The sequence below is a fragment of the Suricata suricatta genome, chromosome 8 (assembly GCF_006229205.1).
Source record: "Suricata suricatta isolate VVHF042 chromosome 8, meerkat_22Aug2017_6uvM2_HiC, whole genome shotgun sequence".
Classification (NCBI taxonomy): Eukaryota; Metazoa; Chordata; class Mammalia; order Carnivora; family Herpestidae; genus Suricata; species Suricata suricatta.
In genome coordinates, this window is record NC_043707.1 from 38,087,850 (window position 1) to 38,098,320 (window position 10,471).

The 10,471-nt window shown below is 57.0% G+C and overlaps 1 protein-coding gene across 1 annotated transcript in view; it reads right to left on the minus strand.

Moving 5' to 3' along the window:
- FAM20C (FAM20C golgi associated secretory pathway kinase) overlaps positions 1-10,471 on the minus strand; it is a 63,313-nt gene that overhangs the window by 46,387 nt on the left and 6,455 nt on the right. The window contains exons 2-3 of the mRNA XM_029945771.1: positions 9,327-9,550; positions 4-284 (exon numbers count right to left, since the gene is read on the minus strand). Of these exons, the coding sequence (XP_029801631.1) occupies positions 4-284; positions 9,327-9,550 (505 nt within the window). The remainder of the gene's footprint in view (positions 1-3; positions 285-9,326; positions 9,551-10,471) is intronic.

The window sequence follows — 10,471 nt, forward strand, 5'->3', positions numbered from 1 at the left end:
GGCGCGCTGGCTCCTGTAGCCCGGGGAGCGCGCCTCGGCGCTGTCGTCGCTGGGGGCCCAGGCCGGGCCGCGGCTCGCGGGGACCTCCGCCCGCCCAGAGCTGACCGCCGCCAGCTGGGGCCTCCCAGCTCCTCCCCAGATGAGCGGAGGGCCGGCGTCCAGGCCAAGTCCCTCCCCGGAGCCGCTGGGCGTCTGCGCCGCCGGATGAGCTCCCCGCGCGGCGGCGACCTTGTGCCCCCTCCCCCGCCCCCGCCTCGGGCGGGCCCCGAGCGCCCTGCTGCCGGCTAGAGGAGAGGAGGGGTGAGGGGGCGCCTACGCGGTAGAGACGCGGGAGCTCGGTATTTGGCCCAGATAGCAAAGCGGTGGGGGTAGAGGGATGCCAGAGCCGAGGCGAGGCTCCTGCACCGGTCTGGGGCCCCACCCCACCCCAAGGGGACACGCCTGCTCCTTAGCTCTGTTGGCGTGGTGCCCCCCAACTAAGATTTGCTGGGCACCGAGAGGTACCTAGTGTTTGCGGAGGCGGCACTGCCCTCACTTGCCTGTGTGTGTGTGTGTGCGCGCGCGCGCGCCCACGCGCGTGCCCGTGTGTGTGTGTGTGTGTGTGTGTGTGTGTGTGTGCGCGAGCGTGTCATTTGCTTCCCTAGATGCATAAAATCAGCCACCCATACCGGACTGGCACTTCTACGTGGCCTCCCTCCTCGGGGCCCACACAGCTTCTGGGCCCCCTGCCCCCAATAGGGAATATTAATGTGAGTCAGTCTAAAGTCCTGGTGAGAAGGGTCAATGACTCTGGCCAGAGAAGGCCGTGCAAACACATCCGCTGTCAAGCAAACAGGTGGTACCCTCGAGGCACTGCAAATTCTCAGCCCCACTGAGAGGGAAGCAGTCTCTGGTGGGGGGTTAGGGGGGAGCCCCTGCCTGCCCGTCCACCTGCTGTTCTGCCCTCTCTGGACCTCAGTTTTCCCTTCGGTGCACTCAGGGCACTTCATCCCTGAGGCTCCTCAGCCAATCTCCGTGTCTGGCCCAGTGCCTAGCATGTAGTAGGCGCCCACTGGATACTTGTTGATGAGCCAGAGGAGTCCCAGCCCAACTGATCAGTGCCATAAGGGTCTCTGAGGCCATTGGAAATAAGTGAAAGGCTGCTCAGCCCTTCTGGAGCTGGAGCTGGAGGTGAGAGGGGACTGGGTGTGACCGTTCCCTAGACAGGCCTAGGAGATGATGTCTGAATGGAGATTGGTGAGAAGGCCCCTCCCCTTTGCCGCCTGGGGAGTGGGAGCTTGAGCCCCACAATATCTCTCTAGGCCCTGGGGTTCTGCAGCCTCTGGCCCCCCAGCCCTTCCCTGGTCAGTGCCCTCAGGGTGGCGGTGGGGTGGCTCGACCCTATGACCCATAGACATCATGTGGGGGGGGGCTCACTTATTTTCATGTCCCACCCCCGCCAAATTCTCTTGGGAGTTGGGAGCTGAGGTGTCATTGGGATTCCCGGTGACTGGATGGCTCCCTCGTGGGGTCCATGGTTCATCACAACCATCACCTTGAGGAAGTGTTGTCTCACTGTCCACGTGGGTTCGAAGCCTCGCCGCCCCATTTCCTCAGTGTCCCGCCTGTCTGTTGTCTTAACGGCAGCTGTCACTACCTGAAGGCGACTGTTCTGTTCTTGTTTATGGCCTGTCTCCGCTCAAACGCACAGGCCCCACTGCATAGGAAGCTCCCATGGTGTCTTGTCCACAGCCCTGGTGCAGGGCAGGTGCTCAGAGCAAACTGAAGCCACCCACCAACTCCGTCAGGCGTTAGCCGGCCAAGGGGAGCACATGAAACGGCCTTCGAGAACAGAGCACACACCGCAGGGGACAGAGCGGGAAAACTCTTGGACAGATTTTTCTGCCTGGTCCCTTTATACTTTGCTCTGAGGAGTAATTGGATTTGGTGCAGTTGATCTGTGGAAGTCTCAAAAAGCAAACACACACACTCACACCCAGAGAGGTACATCCAGAAACACACAGACACATGTTCACAGAGACATACACACGTTCACAGAGACACACAGACACACATTCACAGAGAGACACACATGTTCACAGAGACACACGTGCACCTTTGGCTTCTGCCTCTCTGTCATTGAGCAAATGCCAGGTGGGCCAAGCCGGGGTCTCCAGGGGGGCACCCCAGGAGGCTGATATGAGGCCTTGTGAGACTCCAGGGAAAGATTCTGGAAACTTTTACCTCCTGGAGCTCCGATGAGTCAATGCAGAATATGTCAGGGTGACAGAATTCCGTAGAATGAAGTCGCTGCAGCAGAGAGGGCATCGGGCATTCTGGGTGAGGGGAGGGCTGTCTGTACAGAGTGGCCAGGGAAGACCCCCTAAAAAGTGGCATTTGGGTAGGAATGTGCCTGTGAGGTCATAGGCAACTTGGAGGTCCATGGGAATGGTGTTTTAGCAGGGCACCGATAGGGCCAAGGTCCAGGGATGGGAGTGCATCTGACGTGTTCTTCAAGGTTGGAAATGAGTGAGGGGAGCCAGCGAGCCAGCGTGGCCATGTGAGGCCACAATCCAGCAGAGGCCTGGGGACGAAGGGGGACATGCGGCCTCAGGACGGACAAGGCTGGGTTGGGGCTGTGCCAACACCGCCAAGCCAGGCAGTCAGTTAGGGGTAGGAGGTGGGGCTCAGACCTGAGTGGGGTGGGTTCCCCACATCTTGGGCTCAGACACCTCTGAAGGTAGAACCAGGATCAGCCATGGGGTTAGGGGAAACAGAGGGTCCTGGGTTTAGGTATGCAGAGCCGTGGGTAGATGTACCCACAGGGCCAGGTGAGAATGGGTGGCAGGGCAGAGGCCTGGGCACTGGGACATCTGCCCCTGAGGCCAGGAGCTGTGTGACCCGCCAGGTGAACAGAGAAGAAGGGGAACCATGAGCCAGGACATGACGGCCTGCTGCTGTGGCCCGAGGCTGGCCCCTGGTGGTCCTATCCAGACAGCCCTGGAGGGGCGGGGTGAGGCTGCCAGGAGTCCTGACTGAAGCAGAGAATGGAGGAGACCAAGGGCAGATGTGACTTTTGAAGAGCTTTGTGTGGACAGGCGTGGAGAAATTGGGCAGTGGCTAGGACAAGGCAGGACCAAACTCCCTTCCCGACCATTGCGAGTGCCTGGGCACTGAGCTCTGGCTTCTCTGAGGATGCTTGAGCAGGAGCATGGTCCCCAGGGCACCATTCAAGGATATCAGCCAGGAAGGCCCTGCAGGGGTGAGAGGAGGGCGATGGGGTGCCGTGGTGGGGATGGCGAGGTCTGGGCCAGCAGAAAAAGGGGGTGCCCGGTGGACTGGGGGGGGAGGGGCATTCCAGGCAGAGAGGGAGCAAACAGCCTGGGCACAGGTCTCTGGGATTCTTTGTGGCTGGGTCCCTGGGGACAAGTGGCCCAGGGACACATCACCCACTCTCATGGGTTTGGGGCAGCCTAGAAGTCTGTCCAGGTTCCCTCACTAGCAAGTCACTCCTCAGTCTTGGTCAAAGCACACAGGAAGTGAGCCTTGTGCCCTGAACCTCCCCCAATGCACGAAGCCACCAGCTGGCCTGGCTCAAGGGCCACCATCAACACAGGGCTTCTGTGGGTGAGCGGGTGTGAGAGCCAGAGGAACAGCGGTGTAAGAAGGGCATGAAGGTGACCGTGGGGTGAGGGACAGGGATGGTGCTGAGGGGCCTGCACAGCAGTCGTCTGGAAAGTGGGCCCCCCAGAAGGATTGGGGGGAAGAGACTTTGGGGGTGTGATGAGCTGAGGAGGCGGAGCTGCCGGAGAAAGACTGTCCTGGGAGCTGCGGGTTCATCAGCAGAGGATGACGGGTTCTCCTGGCCAAATGGCTGGGGAATATTCCAGAAGGGCCTAGGAGGGAGGCCCAGAGGGACCCACCCACTAGGCCCTGGCACCTATACTTCTCAGATGCTTCGATATTTTCCTAAGGGTTAGTCATCCAGGACCCACTGGGGCTGTTTACCGCAGGCCAGCCCCCGCCACAGGCTATTCTGGGAGCTAGAGGTGGGCGGGTCATGGTCTTCACCGGGCACCTGTGCCCAGGCGTCATGGGGTGTGCATCTTTAACCCTGTCTGCTGGAACTGGACGCAGCGGGCAGGGGCGGTGGGGGGATGGGCCTGGGCCTGTGCAACTTACACCGGGAGGTGCCAGCAGCAGGGGAGACTCCCCCACCAGAGAAGGTGACTTGAGACCAGTGTCCTCTGCCGGGGCAGAGGGAAGGGAAGCGTTCAGTGGACAAGGGTGACCTCTGGCCTATTTGTTCCCTGGCCACATGGCCCCAGCCTGAGGGGCCTTTGGAAAACAGAGCGTCTTTGTTCTAATTTAAAGCATCAGGTCAAGAAGCCAAAAATGAACAAAGAAAACAAGAAAAGAGCATGAGTTTATGTTGTCCGTTGTATATTGTGCAAATACATGATTTATATTCTACCATACATGGAACGGCCATAAAATACCGACCATCTGTTGACCATAAGGAAAATGTCAAGAAATTGCAAAGGCAGGTAGACGATCTACAGTCAGCTCACTGAGCAGCGTGCGTACCACACCCACATTCAGACGAAAGCATATGCACGTATGATCTGCAGTCTGTTCGTGGAGCACACGCAGTTTAATAAGGACAGGATCTGCACATTGAAACTGTTCCTACCTGGAAACTAGTACCACACATAAAAACACTCATGTATATAATTTGGGGGCCGTGAAGGAGACCAGAAGGGAGATTGCATGCTGTTTAAAAATGAGCATGAGTAGGGGCGCCTGGGTGGCTCAGTTGGTTAAGCATCAACTTCAGCTCAGGTCATGATTTCATGGTTTGTGGGTTCAAGCCCCGCATTGGGCTCTGTGCTGACAACTCAGAGCCTGGAGCCTGCTTCGGTGCTGAGGGGCCTGCACAGCAGTCGTCTGGAAAGTGGGACCCCCAGAAGGATTGGGGGGAAGAGACTTTGGGGGTGTGATGAGCTGAGGAGGCGGAGCTGCCGGAGAAAGACTGTCCTGTTTCTCCCTCTCTCTCTGCCCTTCCCCCATTCGTGCTCTGTGTCACTGTCTCAAAAATAAATAAACTGTATAAAAATTTTTTTTTTAAATGAGCGTGAGTGAGAACAGCACCAGTTAAAACCTGCAGGACGCCACCAAAGTGGCAGGCAGAGGGGGCTGGAGAGGTGACCGTGCCTCTAGAGCTCCGTAAAGACCAAACATCCTTGACCTGAGCTTTCGATCCAGGAAACTCGAAGAAGAGCGATAAGGAAACGCCCAAATAAAGAGGAAACGAAAAGCAAATGTAGCAGAGAGAGAGCAGTTCTGGAGTCGGCTAATAAGATTGAAAAGGCCAGTGGGACAGCCCGTGAGTTGTGAGAGCAGAGCAAGGCACAGAAAGGGTGCAGAGGAGAGTCCTGGGGAGAGGCTCAGGGCTGGGAGTGGGAAAGGCTTTAAAGTTCCCAAAGAGACGGGCCACGGGATACCAGCCGAGTGGCACAGACAAAATAGGCATTTTAAAGAAAAGTTCAGATGAAGATCTGAACAACAGGGCCAGACCCATCACCATAGGAGAAGCTGAAGAGTCTTCATCCCTAAATACAGAAGCCGGGCCTGGTTTGCCTGACTTTGATCAGACCCTCAAGGAGCAGGTGTTATGGAAATTGCTCCAACGTGGAGGGAAAGGATGGAAAGTCATTGGTCCTGTAGGGACTCCTGCACTCTCATGTCCCCAGCTAAGGCCACACCACCTCCATGCAGCGGTCACTGTTCACTTCCCAGACGAAGGAGAAAATCCTCTGATCCCTTGGGAGGTGCTGAAAATCCGCTTTCTAAAACTCAACACTTAGTGGTGTTAAAAAGTCTTGCCAACCACGCAGAGTAGGAAATTGCCTCTTTCCAACCGGGGCACCCATGGGAAACCACAGCTCCTTCCCACTCACCAGAGGTTTGTCACAAACAATGCTCAAATGAGGACATGTGGCCATGTCCTCATGGGCTTGGAACTTTCTAGGGCTCTTTTCCCCCATCATCCTGTTCAGGTCCTAATATCCGGATCACTAAGCATATCCCTGGCCCTTTGTCAGTCCCCTCCTACCTCCTACTGCTCCTTCTCTGCCACCTGGGGATGCAGGCTCAGTCCCAGGAACCCTGTCTCCATTCACCCCTGGTCCTCTCCAGTCCCACTAAATATCACTGGTGCACAGGCACCTCGACATCCCTGGGCTTTCTGCCCTTGGGTGACATGAAAATCTCAAACCTGCCATGTCCAAGACCCCCCCACTCCCACCATACTCCTAGTCAAATATTTGCCTGGGACAAAAGATCGTGGAATCATCTGGGACATGTCTTATTAATGCAGTTTTCAGCACATGTCGTCACCACTGCCACTGCGGAGTGAAGTTGCCACTGATGGCCCGGACTGTGAGGATAGCCTCTTCCCTGATCTCCTGGCCTGCATCCTTGCCCTGCCCCCCTGCCCCTTACTGCATGCTACACGGCATCGGAGTGAGCCTATTGAGACAAATAGAATCGGTCGGTTTTCTGCTCAAAGCCCTTCAGTTGCTCTCCATCCAAAGCACTGGTCAGGGGCTGCAAGGCCATCAGGAACCTGTCTTCTCCCCCCTCGTTGACTTGTCTTGTACCCCTCTCTCCTATACTTCCTAGGCAAGCAGACACCCACTCCAGGGCCTTTGCATGTGCTATTGAAGGACTATTTGCCCAGATATCTGTGGGCTTCTCCCTCACTTCTTTTAGATCTCCACTTCAACGTCAAGTCTTGTACCCTTGCCCTCCCTTGATACCCCTCAACCTGCTTCCTTGTTCTCCAGAGCCTGTCACTGCCTGACATCATTTATGTGAGGCCTGTATTTTCATTTCCGTGCCCTGTGTCTAGTCATGTTACTAAATTTCTCCCCATCTAGGAGGAAGCAAGGTGAAAAGATTCACCGTGTTCCTCTCCCCCTGCCCTCTGCCCGGCAGAGCAGACCCGAACTTCCCACCACCGTCTCCAGAAGGAAGGAAGCTGTCTTGACACGCCCGTGTCCGTACTCCATCGTGGAGGAAAGTGAGCTGGCAGTCGTGATCTTACACGATAAAGCGGTGCTCTGGAATTTACGCAACAATCACCCTTTGGCTGCTGGGAAATAGGGCCGAGAGTCGTGGGGCCGAAGCAGGGAGCACGGTGTCAGCCGCACACACAGACTGGCCGCAGTCCAGCGCTCGGTGTGTGGGTCTTAAAAACCAGTAGCTGGAGTGTTGCCACTTGCAGGTATGAGAGGTGCTCCCTGGCAGCTCACCAAGCTGCCCTCCACAGGGTCACCTGGTGACGGGGAAGAAACACCAGCAGTGACTCCTCATCTCAGGGCACAACCAATGTCAAGGGATTTATGTGAGACGGCATCTCCAGGAAGGAAGGGAGCACAGGCCCTCACGCAGGGCTCCTTCCCCAGCGCTGTAGCACGCATCCGAGGCCCCAGAAGATTCTCATGGTGTGTCACCCTCTGGTCATGGAAAACACACATGGTGACCAGAGGATGCTAACGAATTCATGGTTACGTGGACCACCCCAGAGTCCACATTGTCAGCCCCCGAAGACAGGAAGGAAGGAGGGTGTGTTTGAGCATCTTCTCAGAGTCTTCCTGGAGGAGCTCAGTGGGTCCCTAGGGCCGGGATCAGGCTGACGTCTGCTCTGGCCAAAGTGGCCCATGTTCCTAGACGTTGCCTTCTCTCTGCTGTTTTCTCTCTTTCTTCTCCTGAGGCCCAGGGTGAGCCGCACCATGTTGGTGAGCCTTATTCCCCAAGGGACTGGTTCTGGCCTCCAAGGGAGGCCGGGCCCCACGAGCCTCGACACCTGGCATGCCCACGACACATGCCTGAGCTCACCCAAATGTGTCCCGTTCTGCGGCTGTTTGCTGAGCACTTGCCATGTGCCAGCCCTGCTGCTGGAGCAACGAGCCAGGTAGGGCCCTGTTACATCGTCCTGTCACCTGGAACTCCTGCCAGGAAGACACAGCAATGACGGAGCTTTGAAGCCAGCAAATTACAATTTGAAACATTTCAAAATATGGCCATGGCCTCTGCTTCCTGAGCCCTCCGCAGGGCCCTGCAAAGCCGGGACTTAACAGGAAGGGGCCAGAGGCACTCAGGCCCCCTCCCTGTTTGGGAGGCAGTTCCTGCCTGAGGACCTGCTGGGAAGAGCCCAGGGACACAGCCGGCCCAGTCTCAGGGATTGGGGAGAGCTCCTTACCCTGTAGACACTGGCTTTCGAAAGCAAGGGTCAGGCCCCCACTGGGGCCACATCACCGGTCCAGACACTGCTCCAAATGCAATCAATCCCTAGAGGGACAGAGAGCTCACGGTGGGACCGGCCGACAGCCACCAACTGCGGCTGGTTCTCAGTAAATCACCCTGATCGTGTTACTACTCCGGTTACTTTTTATAAGAAGGCAGAGGCCTGTCAGATTACACGCTGCCTCTCACAGCTGCATATTCGGTGGGGCTGGAGTTCAAACCCCACGACAGGGCACTTATCTGTGGGCAGGCTGGAGCCAGCAGGCGGAGCGGGGTGAGCCTGGTGCCTCCCTCACCAGCGAGGCAATGTCTTGGTCCTCGGTTTCCCCGATCTGAAAGGGGACACCTCACAGTGTGGTGAGGATTCAGCTGGCACCTGTCTTAGAAGTGCCTAGTGCCCCTCACACACAGCTGCTGGTGCTCGGAGCTCTCCTTTCACACGCTGCTCAGTCCCTGCACTTGGGGTAACTTCTTCTTTGCCTTCGGTTGTTAGGGGCAAAGCCTGGAGCCAGACGAGCCGCATCTGCATCTGGCTGCTTCCAAGTCCCACTCGTGAGGCGTGTGACACTGCGTGGCTTTTTGAGCTATGGTTTCTGCCCGGACAGAGACCCCTCCTCTTCCAGGGCTGTGGGGAGGATGCTGGAGAGGGCACCAAGTGTCCAAGGGTGGGCGGAGCTCTTAGTGGCCAGGGCCCCGAGCGCAGCACAGCAGATGAGCGATTGCTTCTGGCTGCCCTTGTTTCAGATGCAGGCTTCAGCTGAGTGCAGTCATGCGGGAGCCATTCGCCTTTTAACACGCACCCCCAGAGCCTCCGTGAAATGCCACCAGGAAGCCAGTGCCACGTTCTAGGTCTTGTAGAGGCTCTGGCCTCTCAGAAAGCAGCCGGGTGGAAACAGAGTCATAAGAGTCTGGTGGGGTGAGATCCATGCTGCCCGGGGGTCCTGGGGGCTCCTCGGAGGGGCCATGTGATTCAGCAGATGGAGAAGGTAGTGCTGGGCCCCTGGGCAGAGCATGCAGACAGGGAGAGGCGTCCTCACGCCTGCTCTCCCGGACGCTCTCGTGCTGCTTTGTGGGTCCCGTGCCGGCCAATGCCGTCCACTGGGCCAGCCTCGCAGTGGGTCCCAGCTGTGGGTCCCATGCTGGCCGGATGCCATCCGCTGGGCGGGCCCCCTGGTGGGTCCCAGCAGTGGGTCCCGTGTTGGCTGGTTGCTGTCCGCTGGGCTGGCCCCATAGTTCCCAGCGGGCACTGGCGTGCGTTTCCCTGTGGACACAGACAGTACAGTGGAGATCCCTTTAGATCCAGGTTGTAGGCCATTTAGGGTGCTGCCTTGGGACCTAATTCATCTGGGGCCATGGCCTCTGGTAAGAGCACGGTCTGGGGGGAGACGGGGACAGAATTAATTGAATATGTTTTTAACCAGATTGTCTCCTTCCTCTAACAATTGAGGACGTGATTCTGATGTCCATCAGTGCTTGCTAATCTGAATGCAGAGAGCCAACTGATAAAACTTGTGAAACAGTTTTACCTCCAAGTCGCCCATGATATCACTCCACCTTTTCCTGGGTAGAGGAGAGTAATTTTAGAAAGACGTTTTTTGAAATTAAAAGGCATTTACCACATGTTATGTTATGCATAATGTAATTCATAGGTTTGCCTATTAGAGAGGAAAATGCAGATGTCAGACAAAGTCTGATATTGGAGGCAAGTGCAACAATCAGGTGAGAGACTAAATGACGACAAAACGTTTTATTTAGAGCCTTTACATTCCTAGGTGTGGAGCAAAAGCCCCATGCTGATAGCCACCAGGTGTGGGGGTGTCACTTTCTCCCTGGGGGAGCGTTGACCCCTACAGCTGCTTCAGGGTCACTGGAGCACCCCCGGCCCCTTCCCTGTCACAGCAATGGCTTCAGGCGATGCAGCCAGTACTAACAGCCTCCCAGGCCTAATCATGAAAATTCTAGGTCTCCTCCCATTGCTGGGTACAGCCCAGGGGGCCCCTCCTCCTGAGGGTCCCTGTTCTCTGCACACCTCAGGCTCTGGCTGGGGCACGTGGTCAGAGGGGGTCCCCGACAGCCCTTGCCAGGGAGTATGCCAGCCCTTGTCCAACCCAGACAAAACCTGCTGTTCCCAGCGTGACCGTGGGAACAGATTCCAGACAGGGCTGAGCTCCTCCCTACGGTA